The sequence below is a fragment of the Denticeps clupeoides genome, chromosome 1 (assembly GCF_900700375.1).
Source record: "Denticeps clupeoides chromosome 1, fDenClu1.1, whole genome shotgun sequence".
Taxonomy (NCBI): domain Eukaryota; kingdom Metazoa; phylum Chordata; class Actinopteri; order Clupeiformes; family Denticipitidae; genus Denticeps; species Denticeps clupeoides.
Window position 1 is genome coordinate 2,910,718 of NC_041707.1, and position 17,837 is coordinate 2,928,554.

Here is a 17,837-nt window from a genome sequence, read left to right on the forward strand (position 1 = left end):
CATTTACAGTATTTATCAGACGCCCTTATCCAGAGCGACTTACAATCAGTATTTACAGGGACAGTCTCCCTGGAGCAACTTAAGGTTAAGTGTCTTGCTCAGGGACACAATGGTAGTAAGTGGGATTTGAACCCGGGTCTTCTGGTTCACAGGCGAGTGTCTTACCCACTAGGCTACTACCACCTACAAGAAGTAAAGGAAGAGGAAGTGGAGGAGGGGGGGGGGTGAGGGTGCAGGACGTGGAGGAGGGGAAAAAGGAAAAGGAAGTGAGGGAACAGGACATGAAAGAGAAGGAAGTAACAGGAGAGGAAGTGGAGGAGGAAGTGAGAGAGCAGAAAATTGAGGTGAAAGAAGTAAAGGTAAAGGAAGTGGAGGAGGAGGAAGTGATGGAGCAGGACATGGGGAGGAGGAAATGGGGAAGGAGGAAGAAGTGAAATACTTGGCGCTCTTGGCTCTTTGTGCCTTTAAACTAAAGTCTTTACAGGGTCTCACTTCAAACTCCACAAGTCATCTTCTCTGTCCCCTCTTTCCACCATTGGTAGTTTTAGCATTCCAGCATTTCCATGACAATCTGTGAACTGCAGTAGGGCAGGAAGGGCAGAATTGAATTTCTTGGATAATAAATGATGAAACTTCATCCCGGCCGACCTGAGTACACTTACAGACACACACAAACACACACACACACACACACACACACACACACACACACTGTGGATTATAAATTTCTACCGACACACACACACCAGGCGCCAGAAGTTTCTTTCTGGATATTGACTCAGCTCTGCAGTGTGTACAGTTGCTGTAAATGTCACTCATGCTGTCTCTTTCTCTGCTGTGTGTGTGTGTGCGTGTGTGTGTGTGTGTGTGTGTGTGTGTGAGAGTCAGTACCCATATGAAAGCAAGCACACTTGTACATCCATGTTTAAAATCACATGGACTTTGAAAAGTTCTAAATAAAATTTCACCAAATTGAGTGTGTTGCTTTTGCTGTTCATTGAGAAGCTGCTGTACCAGATCCCTATCAGGGTTCCTCATGTTATAAATTGCCACGAATTACTAATGACTAATTACTTATTAGGAAAGTTGCAAGTGCTGTTGTGTGAAGACTGAACCTTTATATTTAATTTTATATTGAATCTCAGAGACATTCTCTACATCAACATCGCATTTTATCCTACGTGGGCACCAGAATAATTCTTTTACTTTTTTCATCATTAAAACTTTTTTCATCAATAAAAATATTCTTCCCTCTGTAGTGAGATCCTCACTGGATCAGAAATGACCATTAAGTTTCATAATTTAAGAATAGCACAGCGAAAAAAAAAAAAAATTTACCATACTAAAAAAAGTCCTCTACTTAAACGAGGCATTTAACCGGATTACACTGTTCTCTACTCCGGGTAGTAAAAAGAACAAATTGTCTCACTCCGTGTTTTAATTTTTTTACATAATGTAGTTTGTGGAGCACCAGGCCTCAGTTGTTCAAAGGGTAATCCAGTGAATAACAGATTGTATTGAAACTTGAAAATTGCCAATTGAAAGGGAAAATAGGAATTCTAATCCAATCTCAGTTTTAATCTGGATCAAACCTTCACTTTCTGTTGTTCAAAAGTTTGAATTTGGAAAATCAAGATAATCCTGATCCCAAGACAAGGCTGGATCTAGTGTGAAAATCAAAATTAAGTAAAACTTGAACATTGATCACTAAAGCATGTGTGCTTATGATATATAATTTATTTGTATTTTGTGCAGTTGTTGAAGTAGGACACTGGCAGTGAAAATAAAGCAGGACATGAAGCCTTTTGAGATAGTAAAAAAAAACTGAAACTAATCTGTACTAAAGATTTTAGCGGGTCTCCTGCCCATTGGGCCCAGTTGTCCAATTTAATCTGGATCGTATATTTAATTTATTTCATTGATCCAATTTATTCTGGATGAAAATTATCTGCATGTTGAAATCCCAGGATCTGGTCATTCAGTTTACGTTCAGGCAACACTTGACTGGATCGTGAAATCATGTGTTCTCACCCCAATAAACAAACCCATTGGATTACACTGAAATGCTGGGCCCAGGTGATCGGCAGCTGTTGACCTCTGACCCTTCAATCGTCCATGCTGACGTCATGAATTCGTTTATATCTGGAAAAACAAAAGAAGAAAACTATTGAACAGTAAAATGATGATGACAGCTCCCTCACATTATCCAGATGATATTTCCTCGAAGGGGAAATGAGAATTCGCGGAAGCGCCGTCGAGCTACAAGCTTCTCATTCTGAAGTCTGAAGTTCTGAGTCTGCGTGGAACTCGACTCTGACGCGGCGATTCCGCACGGAACCTAAAAAGCGACGCACCGCGGTGCTCCCCGACTGGCGGTCCGGCTCCGCTGCTCACCATGGACGATCAGAGTTGCCCGAGATGCAAAACCACCAAATACAGGAACCCGTCGCTGCGCCTCATGGTCAATGTCTGCGGACACACGCTGTGAGTGTGTGTGGATGAGTGTGAAAGAGAGTGTGTGAAAGAGAAAGAGTGTGTGTGTGGATGAGTGTGAAGGCGAGAGTAAGTGTGTGTGTGTGTGTGTGTGTGGATGAGAGAGAGGGTGAGAGTGAATGTGAGAGTGTGTGTGTGCATGTGTGTGTGGATGAATGTGAAAGAGCGTGTGTACTGACAATAAACCAATCTTGAATCATCGGTTTATATTTTTCCCCTGTGATTTACGTTGGCGAGTACATCAGGCCGACATGATCACCACAACAAGGGTCATTATTTGTCAGAGCGGGCATACTGTTCATTCCGCAGCTCCAGTAATGTTTCAATGTGGGGAGCATCACCACCATCACCGTAAACAGCACGGACGTAAACTGAAGGTTGCCACTGGGCGCCTGAGGACACATTTCACCGTGTCACCCTGTGCTGCGCTGCAGTGTTTCACTTTCGCTGGTGATCTGGGGGTCACGACTGTGCTCTTCTCTGCAGGTGTGAGAACTGCGTGGAGATGCTGTTTGTTCGCGGATCCGGGAACTGTGTCGAGTGCGACACGCCGCTCAGGAAGAGCAATTTCCGCGTTCAGCTGTTTGAGGATCCGGCTGTCGACAAAGAGGTGGAGATTCGCAAAAAAGTCCTGAAGATGTGAGTATGTGAAAATAATTTGTACTAATTTTTACATCCAATCACCGAGCAGCCACAATGTTTCACACGTTTGGAAGCCATGACGGTCGGTGGAGATAATGTTTTAGAATACACGCGGGAAATTCTCTGGACGGAAAAAGCATGAGAAAAGGGAGGTAACCTTTCCCCTTATGAAATCATAAGGGGACAAATTCCAGATCCGACCATCTGAGCTGCAGCTCTCTGAATGGGGAGGCTCTCTTTACACCCATCACTATTTCTAGCAACTGACCTCGTATTAATGTTAAATAATCTCACAAAATGCTCCTGCTGGATCTCACAGTTGGAGTGGACACAGCAAAAAAAAAAAAACCTGTTCTCCTCTCCTCAGTTATAATAAAAGAAACGTGGATTTCTCCAGCCTGAGAGAATATAACGACTACCTGGAGCAGGTGGAGGAGCTCGGTCAGTGCTTCTGTGTATCTTATTGTGTGTTAAGGGACGGACGTTCCGAATATTTTTTCATATTAACGTCAGTAAGTGTTTTTATGCTGCTGCTGTCGTCCTGGTCCAGCTCTGATTGTCTGTGTGTGTCTCTAGTGTTCAACTTGACCAATAATATTGACGCGGAGAACACCAGGCAGGTGATGGAACAGTACCAGAGAGAGAACAAGGACCTCATCCTGAAGAACCGAGCCAAACTAGTGAGACTGTGTGTGTGTGTGTGTGTGTGTTCGTAGTCGCTAAATTCTGACTTCTACACATGAACGTACAACATGACGTACGTAGTTCCTGTTTACAACTACGGTGTATAAAACCAGCGCAGCTCTGTAGTATCTTTGCTGGCTTTACGTAGTGAATTACGTCACGTGCTGCTGCGTGCGTTGCTTCCATATTCCAGAACTTTCTCTGCCGCGTGTCTCATTTTAAAAGTAATTTACAGCTGATGATCAGTGGGTGGTAGTAGCCTAGTGGGTAACACACTCTCCTATGAACCAGAAGACCCGGGTTCAAACCCCACTTACTACCATCGTGTCCCTGAGCAGGACACTTAACCCTGAGTGTCTCCAGGGGGGGACTGTCCCTGTAACTACTGGTTGTAAGTCGCTCTGAATAAAGGCGTCTGGTAAACGCTACGCCGGAACACGATTCATCCGTTTTACTCGGGCTTGGCCTACAGACTTGGAGGAAGAAACATTGTCGTTCAGCTGTTCAGGGCTGTCATAAGCTTAGTTTAACACTTTTTCTGGTGAATTTGACATGTTTTCTCCCCTTCACATTTACACAGAACGTATAGTCATGATAATTAGCCTTCGATTAGTTGGAAAAAGTCCTGGAAATTCTTTGATAAAAGCCTGTGAGAAGCCTGCATGATGGTTGAGAAGCTGTGCTTTGCCGCGCTCTGTGTTTGAGAGACGAGGGAACAGGAGGAGCTGGAGGAGCTGCTGCTTGTGGAGCGGCGCGACTCTGAACAAAAACGACTGGAGACGCTGCAGGAGGAACAGCGACACCTTCAGGCCAGGAGGAGAAACAAGCAAACGCTGCTGGACGAGCTGGTAACTCGCACACAAACATTCATACGTGTACGAGCGAGGATGTGTCACAGTGTGGTGACATCTATATGCCTGTGGTGTGGCTTTAGGAGAGTTCCCAGCTGCCAGCGTGTGTGTTGTTGGCGCAACACAAAGACAGAGCTGCTCAGCTGGAGATTCAGATCGAGAAGCAGAAGCAGGTGGTGAAAACCACCGTCTTTTCTACTGGCATCCCAATGGTGAGAACGTGCGCACACAACGTGCACTCTCTGTTCTCTGAGGGGCGATGATGATGATGATGATGATTGTCTGTCTATCAGGGACAAACCATCTGTCTGCAGCCCGTCTGTGGGGTGGAAGAGGAGCTTTTTCACTACAGACCAGTCACCCTGGAGACGCACGGCCCCATAGTGCCACATCTGGAGCAGCTGTCACGCCTTGGGTAAACCAGTCTGTCCCTCCCCCCCACCGCCCCTTATTAAAGTCCAATATGGGCCTGACCCTTGACCTCTGCTCCCTGTAGATACCTGAACCACGTTCGGGGCGTGTCGCAGCAGGACGTAGCAGGGGGCTACACCTCGGGTCTGGCGTGTCACCGGGCCATACAGGATGCATTCAGTGGGCTCTTCCTGACCGAGCTCTAACGCTCACCGTGCCGTTTCCATGGTTACGCCGACCCGGGGGTCGGGGCAGGATCCGCATTGTACAGGACTGTGAATGTTCGATTAAAATAAACGAGAAATTCCAACGCTGCCGTTATTACACACAAGCACACAGTTTCTTCAACAGAAGAAGATTTTAATATAAAATGAACCTCCAGGGTCATCGTTCAGAGAGTCAGTCAGCTTGCTGTTCCTTCTTCTAGCTTCTGTCTCTTAGCACTGGGCTCTTCCAAGCTTCCTGTACAATAAACACACACAACCATGCAGCGTTTTATGTGGTTTCTTATGCAGTCCTTTCTTAACTCTTATCATGTTGTATTAATATTTTCTGTTTTCAACCCCCTGTTTAACTCAAATCGCTGCACGTTTCTCTTATTTTGTTCTCTCAGTGTCCTAGTATTTTACTATGTATGTGCATTAGGAAATGACATGCTTATGCTGGACTTGAACTGGTTGATTTAATATAATCAATGAATGGTGAGCATATCCTCGAACTTTTCCTGACGATTAGCTCGACCGCATCGCAGTTTTTCCAACTGCAACATGGAGAGCATTTCCTTGGTCCAACCATTGAAAGAGGGGGGCTGGTCTGATTTACCACCTTGGCTTGAGATATCGTAAGAAATATATATGGAGGGGGGGGACCCCAAAAATAGAGATGCATGGTGTAGGTTCAATCGTTCTATAAAGATGACAAGACTATGAAAATATTTCCCCAGAAATTATACAAGGGCTGGCAGTTCGAGAGCACGTGACCTAAAGTAGCTGGCCCTTGGTGACATCCTGAGCTGGTATTAGGAAACATTTTTGCTATCTGCTGAGCAGTGCAGACGATGTAGTACTTTAAACCGGATCAAACATTGTCTAATACCAACCGAGGAGGTATGAATAGCTTCTAGGCACTGTTGCCAGCTCTCGCCCGTAACTACAGTGTTTTATTCTTTATTTTTGATGAACTTTTTGTCCACGTCTGTCCTGTTCCTGGCAAATTAACTTTTTTATTTTAATGTACAGCACTTTGGTCAGCTCCTTTCTTGTGTTAAAGTGCTTTATAAATAAATATGGTATGGTACAATGTGAATCTTAAAAAGTGTGTGTGTTTCTCACCTGAACTCGGGTGTGTGTCGCTGAACACCACTTCCTTCGGCAGGGTGAAGGACACGCACAACATCTCCTTGTTGGGTGCGACGTTTCGCACCATGTGCACCGAACAGACTCCGTCCAGCTCCGCCCCGAGGCTGGCCGCCGCCCGCCGCACTACATCTCGCTGGGGGGCGTCGTCCTTGGAGAAGCTGTAGCAGTGGACGCGCGGCAGCGTCCCTTCGCAGGCCACGCCCACGCCCGGCTCATGGGCCAGCAGGCCACGGAAGGAGTCCAGGAAGTCAATGGCGAGGGCGGGCAGGTTCATCACCACGTGGACCGAGGTCTTGGCCCTCAGCAAGTCGGGGAGAAGGTCCCGAACAGGCCCCCGGATAAAGTCCCGCCCATCCAGGTTAAAGGCTGTGACCTTGTCAGTGACCTTGTTGATCCGACTGTTGTGCTGAAGCCAGCGGAACGATTCGGGGTTCAGGTCGTTGGCGAAGACGGCGCATCCACGGCGAGCCGCCGGGACGGCAAAGGGGCCGACGCCCGCAAACACGTCCACGACCACGTCCTCGCGGCGAAGCTGAGACACGATGCGCTCGTGTTCCGTACTCAGCCGAGGGTTCCAGTACACGCGCGAGAAATCGAACTCGTACAACAAGCCGTTCTCACGGACCTGCACAGAGTAAACACACACGACAGGAAGTGTGGGTACACGACCAGAGACATAAACACTAGACGTCACGTTCAGCCTCTCAGCAGGTGGACTGAGTTCCAAGGTGGTACGAGCCAAGATTTTGCATAACATCTCAGAAGGAAGATCTTATTTTATCCTCTCGTACGTTACGAAATGCCATTATTCATGTTACAGACCAGAGCATCTGTCTTCCCACCCCCACCATATAGGAAATACGCAGCTTCTGTTCTGACACCTCTATATTTCGCTTGATAAATCTATTCAAAATGCCTCTGTGTATGGGCCTGCTCTGTATGTAGTAATTTGTTCATCTTTCCTATTAAATCTAAAAAAATAAATAACTATTGTCCTTTTTTCCATCTTATTGTGTACAGTTCATTGTCTATAGTTCTCTACAAATCCATGCAAATGCCTGTTGCTTTGGACAGACGTGTAAATATAAATGTATGAGTGATAAAGGCTGCAGGGTTAATCATTCAGTGAACATTGATGTGGGGTTTGTGTTTGCATTGTTCTTCATGTTGTAAGAGTTTATGCAGATTACATTTTGAACATAAAATTATGCTATATTTTCGCTTCTCTATCAATTTATTTGCGGCTCGGTCGTAAATTCATGTCTGACATTTGAAACGAGTGATAACAGCAAAAATTGCATCTGAAATTTGCAGGTTCATTCCACCTTGGCCATCCATTCATATAAAACGAGCTCCGCCCTGTCCCAAGATGGTGGCTGCGTTGACACAGTCAGTGTGTGTGAGTTGTGGTTGTGTCGGTGTTGAACTCTGACCTTGGCCACCATGTTGTCCTCTCCGGCCAGAAGTTCCATGCTGAAGTGGCGGTAGGTGGAGTCAATGCTGTTGGTCTTATTCACCACACAGGTCACGCCAGGATTCTTGTCCATGATCACCTGACCTTGGGTCAGAGTTCACAGTGAGATGGCTGTATGTGTGCGTGCATGTAAATGTGGAGAACCCACCTATCAGGTTCCTGTAGGGCAGCTGATGGTCCCGCAGGTTCATGTGCGCGATGTGTCCGACGCGGCTGAAGCCGCTGGTGACGTCGTGCCCGTCGGGCAGAACTGCGCGCAGGACCTCCTCGCTCCTCAAGTTGTCGTAGGTGAGGCGCAACGCGAAGTGGCGAATCTCGGACGCGACCCCGAGGTCCTGCAGCCCCGTCCCAGCGATGGCGTCGAGTGAGGACACTCGGGGGTCCAGCAGGACGAGCTTGTGCGTCTCCCCACAGCCCTCTTCCTCCACCACGCGCTTGACCCCCGGCCGCTGCAGCGTCAGCTTCTTCAGGCTCTTCAGCGCCCGGTTCACCAGGCCCGTGGGCACCAGCAGCGCCGGCACCGTCACCGTCTGTGTAAAAGCCTCACGGTCCAGGACTGTCATTCCACGGACACTGGGCGGGGCCTGGTACAGAGCCTGATCAGAGGAGGGCGTGTTCTGCTCAGACATCCCAGCTGTTGCACCTGGGCTGGAGGAGGAGCGAGCGCAAAGTGGGTGGGGCTTCAAACTGGATTGGAGTCTCCGGCAGGCGGTTCTGATGAGAACACAGATTATGTACTGACAGTAAGTGGGGTTTGAACCTGGAACCTGTGCTCTTCTGCTTTAGAGACGCCCCAACATATTGATCCACATGTAAATGAAAATAATCACATCAATACACCAGTTCATTTCGGTAGCTTATAAAAGTCCGGATGTGGGTTATAGCCAATTACAACCGACCTGGAGTAGCTCTATGACGTAATAACGAGGAGCCAGCGTTAAAGATGATGATGTCGACGACTTATGTTTAAGTTTAACACGTGATTCGCGCGCTCGCGACTCCCCACATGACCTTTCATTTTTTTACATGTACATTTACATAAATTACCAGACGCCCTTATCCAGAGCCACTTACAATTAGTAGTTACAGGGCCAGTCCCCCCTCCCCTGGAGACACTCAGGTTTAAGTGTCCTACTCAGGGACACGATGGTAGTAAGTTGGATTTGAACCTGGGTCTTCTGGTTAATGTGTGAGTGTGTTACCGGCTAGGCTACTACCGCCCTTTCAACTTGTACACGTTTCTTCTCTCCCACAACAGGTTTCTGGTGGACGCGGGACGCTGTAGGTCATGTTTCTGTAAGGGTCAGTCTGAACTCACCGACGAAACTCATCTTTTAATCCGCAAAGCCGCGTCTCACCTCAACATTCCTCATGCAGCGCGCTCCTCCTGCGTCATCAACACGCACCGCCTCTCTGGTTTCCGATTGGCCGGTAATCCGTCGCGTCATCTAAAGGCGACTCCGCGTGGTCAGATGACTGGAGTCACATGATCGAGACAAAGATTTGTTTTGTTTTTAAGGAAGGAAGAGGTGGTTCAGGAGACAAGATGTGGAGCAGCGAACAAAGTGAGGAGCAGGAACAGGAACCGCTGCTGGGACAGGTGGGTGTACAGCCCCCCCCCAACACACACACACACACACACTCACACACTCTCTCTCTCACTAACTCACTCACATACACACACACACACTCACACTCTCTCTCACTAACTCACTCACACACACTCACACACACACTCTCTCTCTCACTAACTCACTCACATTAATACACACACACACACTCACACTCTCTCTCACTAACTCACTCACATACACACACACACACTCACACACTCTCTCTCTCACTAACTCACTCACATTAATATACACACTCACACACACACACACACACACTCTCTCTCTCTCACTAACTCACTCACATTAATACACACACACACACTCACATTCTCTCTCACTAACTCACTCACACACACACACACATACACTCTCTCTCTCACACTAACATTAATACACACACACTCACTCACATTAATACACACACACGCACACTTACAAACTCACACACACACTTACTAATTCACTCACTCACATTAACGCACACATACACACTCTCTAACTCTCTCACTCACATTAATACACTCACACACACGCTTACTAACTCACTCACACACACACACTCTCTCTCACTAACTAACCGTGGTGGCCTAGTGGTTAAGGAAGCGGCCCCGTAATCAGAAGGTTGCCGGTTCCGAGGTGCCACTGAACGAAGCACCGTCCCCACACACTGCTCCCCATGGCTGCACACTGCTCACCAAGGGTGATGGTTAAAAGCAGAGGACACATTTCACCGTGTCACTGTGATGCAGTGTTTCACAATCTCAATCTCTTCACTTTCACTAACTCAAATACACACACTCACTAACTCATATATATTTTATATATAGAGTGTCGATCTCACATCGACACTCTGTCACTCTCCAGAACTGTAACTCTTTATACGCACGCTGAATATGACTGGTCAGTAGTTTACAGCCCATCCCGGGGCGCTGAGGTCGGAACACATGGCTGCATGGTTCTGGTTGCCGTGTCATTTTCGGGTACCAGATTCATTTTAAGGCTGCTGAACCCAGAGCTGATGTTCACCACCTCGTCGCCCTGCATAGGGAGCCGATCGTGGACCGCTGCTTTAAATCCAGGTGGTGGGTGTGAGGCTTGTGGCGTGACGTGGATCTGACCAGGACGCGTGTCGGTGGAGTGTTGACGTTCTCCCCGGTCGTCCAGCTCCAATCCAGTGACTTAAACGGAGCCTGGTTTTGGATGGACTGCAGCGTAGAGCTGTGATCAGGAGGATGAGGACGGTGATTCGGTTTTCTGCTTCACCTCACAGGTGAGGGGAGGCTCCGCCTCCTTCAGCTCCTCTGTATTTAACCTGATGAATGCCATCATGGGCAGTGGCATTCTGGGACTGGCGTACGCCATGGCGAACACGGGCATTATTGGCTTCACGTAAGTTCACGTACACACACACGCACACACACACACTCGCAGCCAACCGCACATCAGAGTTCAGGGAGTCGGAGGAGCTAAAGTGGCCATCGGTGGGACTCCACACGGTGGGAGATCTTTTTCTTCATTCCGATCTCAGCTCTGCTTCCCAAATCGACCACTAATGTTTCATATAATTTTAATCCAATCCTAATTTAATCTAACACTAGTAATACTAGTACATCCCATCATCACAGTCACGCTAGTATCACCTGTACTACTGCTTCATATGAATCGTAATCCTCTCATCTCTCCCACAGTTTGTTGCTCATACTGGTGTCCAGTTTGGCCGTGTACTCCATCCACCTGCTCCTCACGCTCTGCGACCAGACTGGTAACCCCTGACCCCTGACCCCTGGTCCTGTTTCTGACCCCGGCCGTCTGCAGCGCTAGTGGCTGCTGGTTTGATGCACATGTGTGTGTTTTCAGGGATCTCTGCGTATGAAACTCTGGGCGACCGGGCGTTTGGGAGGCCAGGGAGGGTGAGTTCATCTCCTGAAAACACACACACACACACACACACACACACACTCAGACGTGCATTCTTTCCCTCAGATCCTGGTGGCCTGCACAATTCTCGTTCAGAACATTGGAGGTGTGTGTGCGAGAGGTTGGATTGAAGGTGTTCATGTGGTTTAGACAGGAAAGTGATTGTGTGTGTGTTTCGGGTCCTCAGCCATGTCCTCCTACATGTTCATCCTGAAGTCGGAACTCCCTGCTGTCATCAGCAGTTTTCTGAGCCCAGTGCATGATGGGTAAGATTAGTTCCCCGTCTCAGAGGGACTCTGTGTGTGCGATGTTGTAATGCATCTGTATTAGCTTGTGATCTGTCCCGTTGTGTGTGTGTGTGTGTGTGTGTGTGTGTTCCTGCAGTGGTGTGTGGTATGAGAACGGTGTTCTTCTCCTTATTCTGGTCACTGTGTGTGTGGTTCTGCCTCTTGCCCTGCTGCCGAAGATTGGTAAGTGTGTGTTTGTGTGTGCGCACAAGCATGAATATATTTGTATATAGGGTGGTAGTAGCCCAGCGGGTAACAAACTCGCCTGTGAACCAGAAGACCAAGGTTCAAGTCCCGCTTACTACCATTGTGTTCCTGAGCAAGATACTTAACCCTGATTGTCGCTCTGGATAAGGGCGTCTGGAAAATGCTGTAAAAGTAAATGTATCCTTGATGTACAGTTTGAACCCAAGTGTGTATATGTGTGTGTGTGTGTGTGTGTGTGTGTGTGTGTGTGTAAACCAGGATTCCTTGGCTACACCAGCAGCTTGGCCTTCCTCTTCATGCTTTTCTTTACAGTTGTGGTGAGAGAGCACAAACACACACAGACACACACATCTCTCACATGCACACTCACTCTCTTGGATATGTGTGTGTGTTCTGCAGGTTGTTTTAAAGAAGTTTTATATTCCATGCCCTCCAACACTCAACTCAACACAGATCTTCGGACAGGTACACACACAGTAGATGCTCGTGTTGTCACACAGACATAGGTGATCTCATCTCAACATTCCTGTAATACAGCATTCCTGTAGGGGGGGGGGTAGTAGTCTAGTGGGTAACACACTCGCCTATGAACCCGAAGACCCAGGTTCAAATCCCACTTACTACCATTGTGTCCCTGAGCAAGACACTTAACCCTGAGTGTTTGCATGGGGGGACTGTCCTTGTAACTACTGATTGTATTGACAGGGACAGGGCATCTGACAAATGCTGTAAATGTAAATGTAATGTGTGTGTGTGTGTGTTCCTACAGAATGTATCTGACTGCAGAGCCAGGATGTTTGTCATTTCCAGTAAGGTTCGTTGCATCTTCATAAGGTTCTGGAAGAGCTGTAGAACATGTTATCCGTTCCATGTTAAGTGTTTTTTGCTTTGCATTGCTTTCTGTTTTGTGTGTGTATGTTTCTCTCAGAGTGTTTATGCTGTTCCTACCATGGCTTTCTCCTTCCTGTGTCACACAGCAATCCTACCAATCTACTGTGAGCTGCAGAGGTCAGTGTGTGTGCGCGTGCATGCGTTTGTGTGTGTGCATTTGTATTTTGTGCTAGTGCATTGTGACCAGATGGTAAGTAGAGGAGAGAAGTAAAAAGCAAATAAAGTGGGTGTTAACCTTCTCTGATCTCATGATTCGATTCGATTACGATTATTGATGCATCATGATGCATCCCATAAATCTTTCTACATTACTACACGTTACGTTTTCAAGTATGTCAGTGAGATGAGAGTTGAGGCCTGATTCACATGGACGTCTGAACCAGGGGTGTTGAAATTAATCTCATAATCGATGCAGACGTGTACGATTCTGCTTCGATGCCGTGCAGAACATGGGGCAGTGGTGGCTTTTCAAGCCTAAATGTAGTTTGTTCAAAATTGCTACTCAAACAGTATCCTCTGGTGTCTGTGTGTGTGTGTGTGTTTATGCTTTAGAGCAACTAAACAAAGGATGCAGCAGGTGACCAATGTCAGCATCTCACTCAGCTTCATCTTATACTTCATATCAGCACTGTTCGGTTACCTCACCTTCTACAGTACGTGTACACACACACACACACCACCTACAGCACGTACTCACACACACACCACCACCTACAGCACGTACACACACACACCACCACCTACAGCACGTACACACACACACCACCACCTACAGCACGTACACACACACACCACCACCTACAGCACGTATACACACACACACACCACCTTCAACAGTACGTACACACACACACACACACACACACACACCACCTTCTACAGCACGTACACACACACACACCACCTTCTACAGCACGTACACACACACACACCACCTTCTACAGTACATATTCACACACACACCACCTTCTACAGTACATACTCACACACGCACACACACACACCACCTTCTGCAGTATACACAGTGATGCCGTGATGCTGTGTGTTTTGTAGACAGTGTGGAGTCTGAGTTGTTGCTTAGTTACGATGTCTACCGTCCTCGAGATGTCTTGGTGGTCATCGTCCGTTTGGCCGTCCTGCTGGCCGTGCTGCTGACCGTCCCTCTCATCCACTTCCCTGTGAGTGTGTCTCTCTCATCTACAGAGTGTCCAGCTGTGATCAGTGTAACACCCTGTGTCCCTCTCAGGCTCGTAAGGCGGTGCTGATGTTGGTGAAGGGGGAGGAGTCAATCTCCTTTCTGTCTCACTGTCTCGCCACCTTCCTGCTGATCACTACTGTTGTACTGCTGGCCGTCTACGTCCCTGACATCCGGAACATCTTTGGAGTTGTGGGTTAGTGTGTGGGTCACTGTGTGTTTCTGTATCTTGCTGCAGTTTTTGTCTCCAGCAGAGCTGAATGGGTGTCATCTCTCATTGTGTGTATGTGTGTGTTGGCAGGATCTACCACCTCCACCTGTCTCCTGTTTGTGTATCCAGGCCTCTTCTTCTTGAGAGTGAGCACACACACACTCCCATCCCCAGCAGCTGTGGGGGTACGTACACACACACACACACACACACACACACACACGGGGCAGTGGTGGCCGGTAAGGAAGTGGGCTCGTAATGGACAGGTCGTGTGTTCAAATCCCGAACCGCCAAGGTGCCAAGAAAGCAGAATGTCTCTCAAAACTAATACACACATTACACACGTATTACACTAGGTTCTCACTGAGATGCTTGTGTGTGTTTATCCAGGCCCTGTGTTTGGTTCTGTTCGGGGTTTGTGTGGGCTTCCTCAGCCTTGTTACCATCACCGTGTCCTTGGTCCAGAGCTGATGACCTGCTGATGAGGACCGAGATCACCACACCTGATCAGAGCACCTGTAACACTGAGACACACAAACACACACACACACACACACACATTCAGACTCAAAGTGTGTGTTTGCTCTGTGATTTCGCTGTTTTCGTGTGCAATCTTACTGACATTTGAACGGACCAATCAAACATCACTGCATATTTTTTCTATCATTTCAATTTTGATTATTATGGAGAACTTTGACATTAAAGGGAAAGTGTTTTTTTTTCTTACTGCTTCATGTACTCTGTATACACTCATAATTGTATAATTGTGCTATGTGTGTGTGTAGTAAATAGTGTGTATGGTAGTAACTATTTGTCACTAAATAGTTGCTAGTGGTCCTGTAAACCAGGCAACCACAAAGTCCCTGGTTCAAGCCTCACGTACTACCCTGAGCAAGACACTTAACACTGAGTGTCTCCAGGGGGGACTGTCCCTGTAACTACTGACTGTAAGGCGCTCATAATGACTGGTAAGTGGCTGAAATGTAAGTTTGTGTGTGTTGTCTCCTGCATGGGTGAAGTGTGAAGATCAGTCAGTGGTACTTGTACTATAAAGCATCTTTGATCAGTCAAGCCAGTCAGCAGGTGGGCTTCACTTCCTGTCACATAAAACCACTTCCTGTATAGCTGAGCCACAGCCACCAGCCACTCACAGTGGCCCAGGGTTTCACAGTTACCATAGAAACACCAATGTGAGGGGAGACCTCAAGCAGATCCAAAACACACACACACACACACACTCACACCGACCCACAATCAGTCCTGTACATGTGCCACTGTGGTCATGACATTTACATTCAAGGCATTTAGCAGACGGCCTTATCCAGAGCTCCTTACAACGTGCTTCCATGTTACCATGGATGAAGTGACCAGTTCTGGTTCATTAGGACCCCCAACTATGAATACAATCTTTTTATTCACTCTATTGTAGTTTCTATACAGAAGTCAGACAGTAAGAAGGTTACAAGTACATCTAAATATTCCCTAAAGAGGAAGGTGTTAAGATGCCGTTTGAAAGTGCTCAGTGACTGAGCTGTTCTGACCTCGAGGGGAAGTTCATTCCACCACCTAGGGGCCAAGACGGAGAAGAGTCTAGATGAACGTCTTCCTTTTACCTTCAGAGATGGAGGGACCAGGCGAGCAGTACTGGAGGCTCGGAGTATACCAGGTGCAGTGCGAGATGTAATAAGGTAGGATGTGAGGTAGGATGGTGCTCCATGTTTGGTTTTGTAGGCCAGCACCTGATGAGTGCAGCTACTGGGAGCCAGTGGAGGGAACGTAGCAGAGGGGCGGTGTGGGAGAACTTGGGAAGGTTGAAGATCAGTCGTGCTGCTGCATTTTGTATGAGTTGAAGAGGTCGGATGGTACATAGTGGTAGACCAGCTAGAAGGGAGTTACAGTAGTCCAGTCGTGAGGTTACTAAGGACTGAACCAGTAGTTGGGTGGCCTGTGTTGACAGATAAGGGCGGATTCGTCTGATATTGTAGAGAAGGAATCTACATGAACAGGAAAGGTTGCTGATGTGAGTCGAGAAGGAAAGTTGGTTGTCTATTGTTACTCCAAGGTTGCGGGCTGTTGTAGAAGGAGAGAGCTGTGAGTTGTCCAGGTAAATAGCAAGATCCTGGTGTGGTGAAGAATCTGCTGGAATGAATATTAGTTGATTTTTGTTGGGATTGAGTTTGAGGTGATTGGCTGCCATCCAAGATGAGATATCAGTTAGACATGCAGAGATTTTGGAAGCATGTCTAGGAGGAAAAGAGAAGATGAGTTGTGTGTCGTCGGCATAGCAGTGGTAGGATAATCCCCCTTACTACCATTGTGTCCCTGAGCAAGACACTTAACCCTGAGTGTCTCCAGGGGGGGACTGTCCCTGTAGCTACTAATTGTAAGGCGCTCTGGATAAGGACGTCTAATAAATGCTATAAATGTAAATGGAGAGTCTACGTGAGGCAGAGGTTGGTTCTTTCTAAGTCACTTGGTAAGATCGCTCATCAAGATAGAAAGCAAACCACTGCCATGCTGAGCCCAAGCCTCTTCAGGACAGACAAGAGTGTCTTGTGGTTAACTGTGTCAGATACTGCAGAGAGGTCAAGGAGAATGAGTACAGATGACAGTTCTCAGAAACAGCCAGAAGGGCCGTCTCAGTAGAATGAGCTGTTCTGAAGCCGGACTGGTTAGGATCCAGGAGGTTGTTCTGTGACATGAAGTGATAACTGATTGTAGACACAGCGCTCAAGGATTTTAGAAAGAAATCAGAGAAGAGAAACGGGTCTGTAGTTGTTGATGTCTGTAGGATCAGTGGAGGGTTTCTTTAGGATTGGCTGTTTTAAAGGCAGATGGTACATGGCTGGATGTGATTGAGCTGTTTATGATATAAGCAATGAAAGGGATGAGGTCAGGGGAGATGGTTTGGAGCATTGTGTAAGGGATTGGATCTAGTGGAAAGGTGGTTGGATTGCCTGCAGATATAATCTGAATTATTTCATCTGATGTGATCAAACTGATTTAGCAGTTGTAGAATATTCAGAGGGTAAGTAGGATTTATGGTGGAGAATGTCTTGCAGATTGTTTCAGTCTTCCATGTGAAGAAGTTGGCAAAATCATCAGCAGTCAGGGAAGATGGGACAGGGGGAGTCGGAGGGTTGAGTAGGGATAAGAATACGTTGTGGAGTTTTTGAGGTTTGTGGGCAGAGGCATCCAGTTTTACCTTGTAGAATTTCTTGTATTTTCTCTCCGCTGTTCGAGGTACTCTTCAATTGCTGCGCAATGTATCGGAGAGCCAGGGAAGTCCTTTTGGGTTTAGAAGATAGAGGACAGAGGTGATCCATACAAAGGGAGAGTGAGCTGAGAAAAGAGTTAATTGCTGTCTCTAGTGGTAAGAAGAAGATACAGGAAGGAATGCAGGAAGATACAGATGAAGGTGAGACAGTGTGAAGGTTGTGTCGAATGAAGGATGGATTGGGGAAAGCTTGTGGACCCTGTCGGTAGATTGAGTGTGAAGTAGTGGTCATAGATATGAAGTGGAGTGGAATAAAGGTCTGAAGTTGGAGAAGGACGACTGAAGACCAGGTCCAGGACATTCCCTCCTTTGTGTGTGGGAGA

At 47.3% G+C, this 17,837-nt stretch overlaps 3 protein-coding genes across 6 annotated transcripts; 2 read left to right on the plus strand and 1 right to left on the minus strand.

Moving 5' to 3' along the window:
- Positions 1-2,356: 2,356 nt before the first annotated feature.
- On the plus strand, positions 2,357-5,569 carry mnat1 (MNAT1 component of CDK activating kinase). The gene is made up of 8 exons (XM_028978372.1): positions 2,357-2,484; positions 2,980-3,132; positions 3,503-3,576; positions 3,712-3,815; positions 4,527-4,667; positions 4,754-4,882; positions 4,964-5,085; positions 5,167-5,569. Exons 1-8 carry the CDS (start codon positions 2,396-2,398, stop codon positions 5,285-5,287), a joined length of 933 nt encoding a protein of 310 aa, XP_028834205.1. The 5' UTR covers positions 2,357-2,395; the 3' UTR covers positions 5,288-5,569.
- trmt5 (tRNA methyltransferase 5) lies at positions 5,425-9,321 on the minus strand. Of its 2 annotated transcripts, none has more exons than XM_028978352.1 (5): positions 9,272-9,321; positions 8,062-8,627; positions 7,873-7,997; positions 6,413-7,064; positions 5,425-5,543 (listed from the first exon to the last, which is right to left on the minus strand). In XM_028978352.1, the coding sequence occupies exons 1-5, from the start codon at positions 9,277-9,279 to the stop codon at positions 5,485-5,487; spliced, it is 1,410 nt and encodes a 469-aa protein (XP_028834185.1). In that variant the 5' UTR covers positions 9,280-9,321; the 3' UTR covers positions 5,425-5,484. The 2 variants fall into 2 exon arrangements, with proteins under 2 accessions (XP_028834185.1, XP_028834193.1); XM_028978360.1 differs by having other exon boundaries at positions 9,232-9,301.
- A 56-nt stretch (positions 9,322-9,377) lies between these two features.
- slc38a6 (solute carrier family 38 member 6) lies at positions 9,378-14,960 on the plus strand. Of its 3 annotated transcripts, XM_028981648.1 has the most exons (16): positions 9,378-9,513; positions 10,800-10,918; positions 11,218-11,291; positions 11,387-11,439; positions 11,513-11,552; positions 11,634-11,712; positions 11,831-11,916; positions 12,199-12,257; positions 12,340-12,405; positions 12,710-12,754; positions 12,869-12,948; positions 13,384-13,484; positions 13,885-14,009; positions 14,078-14,222; positions 14,328-14,422; positions 14,628-14,960. In XM_028981648.1, the coding sequence occupies exons 1-16, from the start codon at positions 9,400-9,402 to the stop codon at positions 14,706-14,708; spliced, it is 1,362 nt and encodes a 453-aa protein (XP_028837481.1). In that variant the 5' UTR covers positions 9,378-9,399; the 3' UTR covers positions 14,709-14,960. The 3 variants fall into 3 exon arrangements, with proteins under 3 accessions (XP_028837481.1, XP_028837473.1, XP_028837486.1); XM_028981640.1 differs by having other exon boundaries at positions 12,710-12,948; XM_028981653.1 differs by lacking the exons at positions 9,378-9,513; positions 10,800-10,918 and adding an exon at positions 10,704-10,799 and having other exon boundaries at positions 12,710-12,948.
- Positions 14,961-17,837: the final 2,877 nt, after the last annotated feature.

Excerpts from the sequence above, each read along its gene's own strand:
- mnat1 (XM_028978372.1), top strand. The coding sequence starts at position 2,396 with ATGGACGATCAGAGTTGCCCGAGATGCAAAACCACCAAATACAGGAAC. Across the intron at positions 3,577-3,711 it reads GGAGCAGGTGGAGGAGCTCG|TGTTCAACTTGACCAATAAT; the intron begins GTCAGTGCTTCT and ends GTGTGTCTCTAG. Across the intron at positions 5,086-5,166 it reads GAGCAGCTGTCACGCCTTGG|ATACCTGAACCACGTTCGGG; the intron begins GTAAACCAGTCT and ends TGCTCCCTGTAG.
- trmt5 (XM_028978352.1), bottom strand. Across the intron at positions 7,998-8,061 it reads GCCCTACAGGAACCTGATAG|GTCAGGTGATCATGGACAAG; the intron begins GTGGGTTCTCCA and ends CTCTGACCCAAG. Across the intron at positions 7,065-7,872 it reads AGGACAACATGGTGGCCAAG|GTCCGTGAGAACGGCTTGTT; the intron begins GTCAGAGTTCAA and ends TACTCTGTGCAG.
- slc38a6 (XM_028981640.1), top strand. The coding sequence starts at position 9,400 with ATGATCGAGACAAAGATTTGTTTTGTTTTTAAGGAAGGAAGAGGTGGT. Across the intron at positions 9,514-10,799 it reads AGGAACCGCTGCTGGGACAG|GTGAGGGGAGGCTCCGCCTC; the intron begins GTGGGTGTACAG and ends TTCACCTCACAG. Across the intron at positions 12,949-13,383 it reads ATCTACTGTGAGCTGCAGAG|AGCAACTAAACAAAGGATGC; the intron begins GTCAGTGTGTGT and ends TTTATGCTTTAG.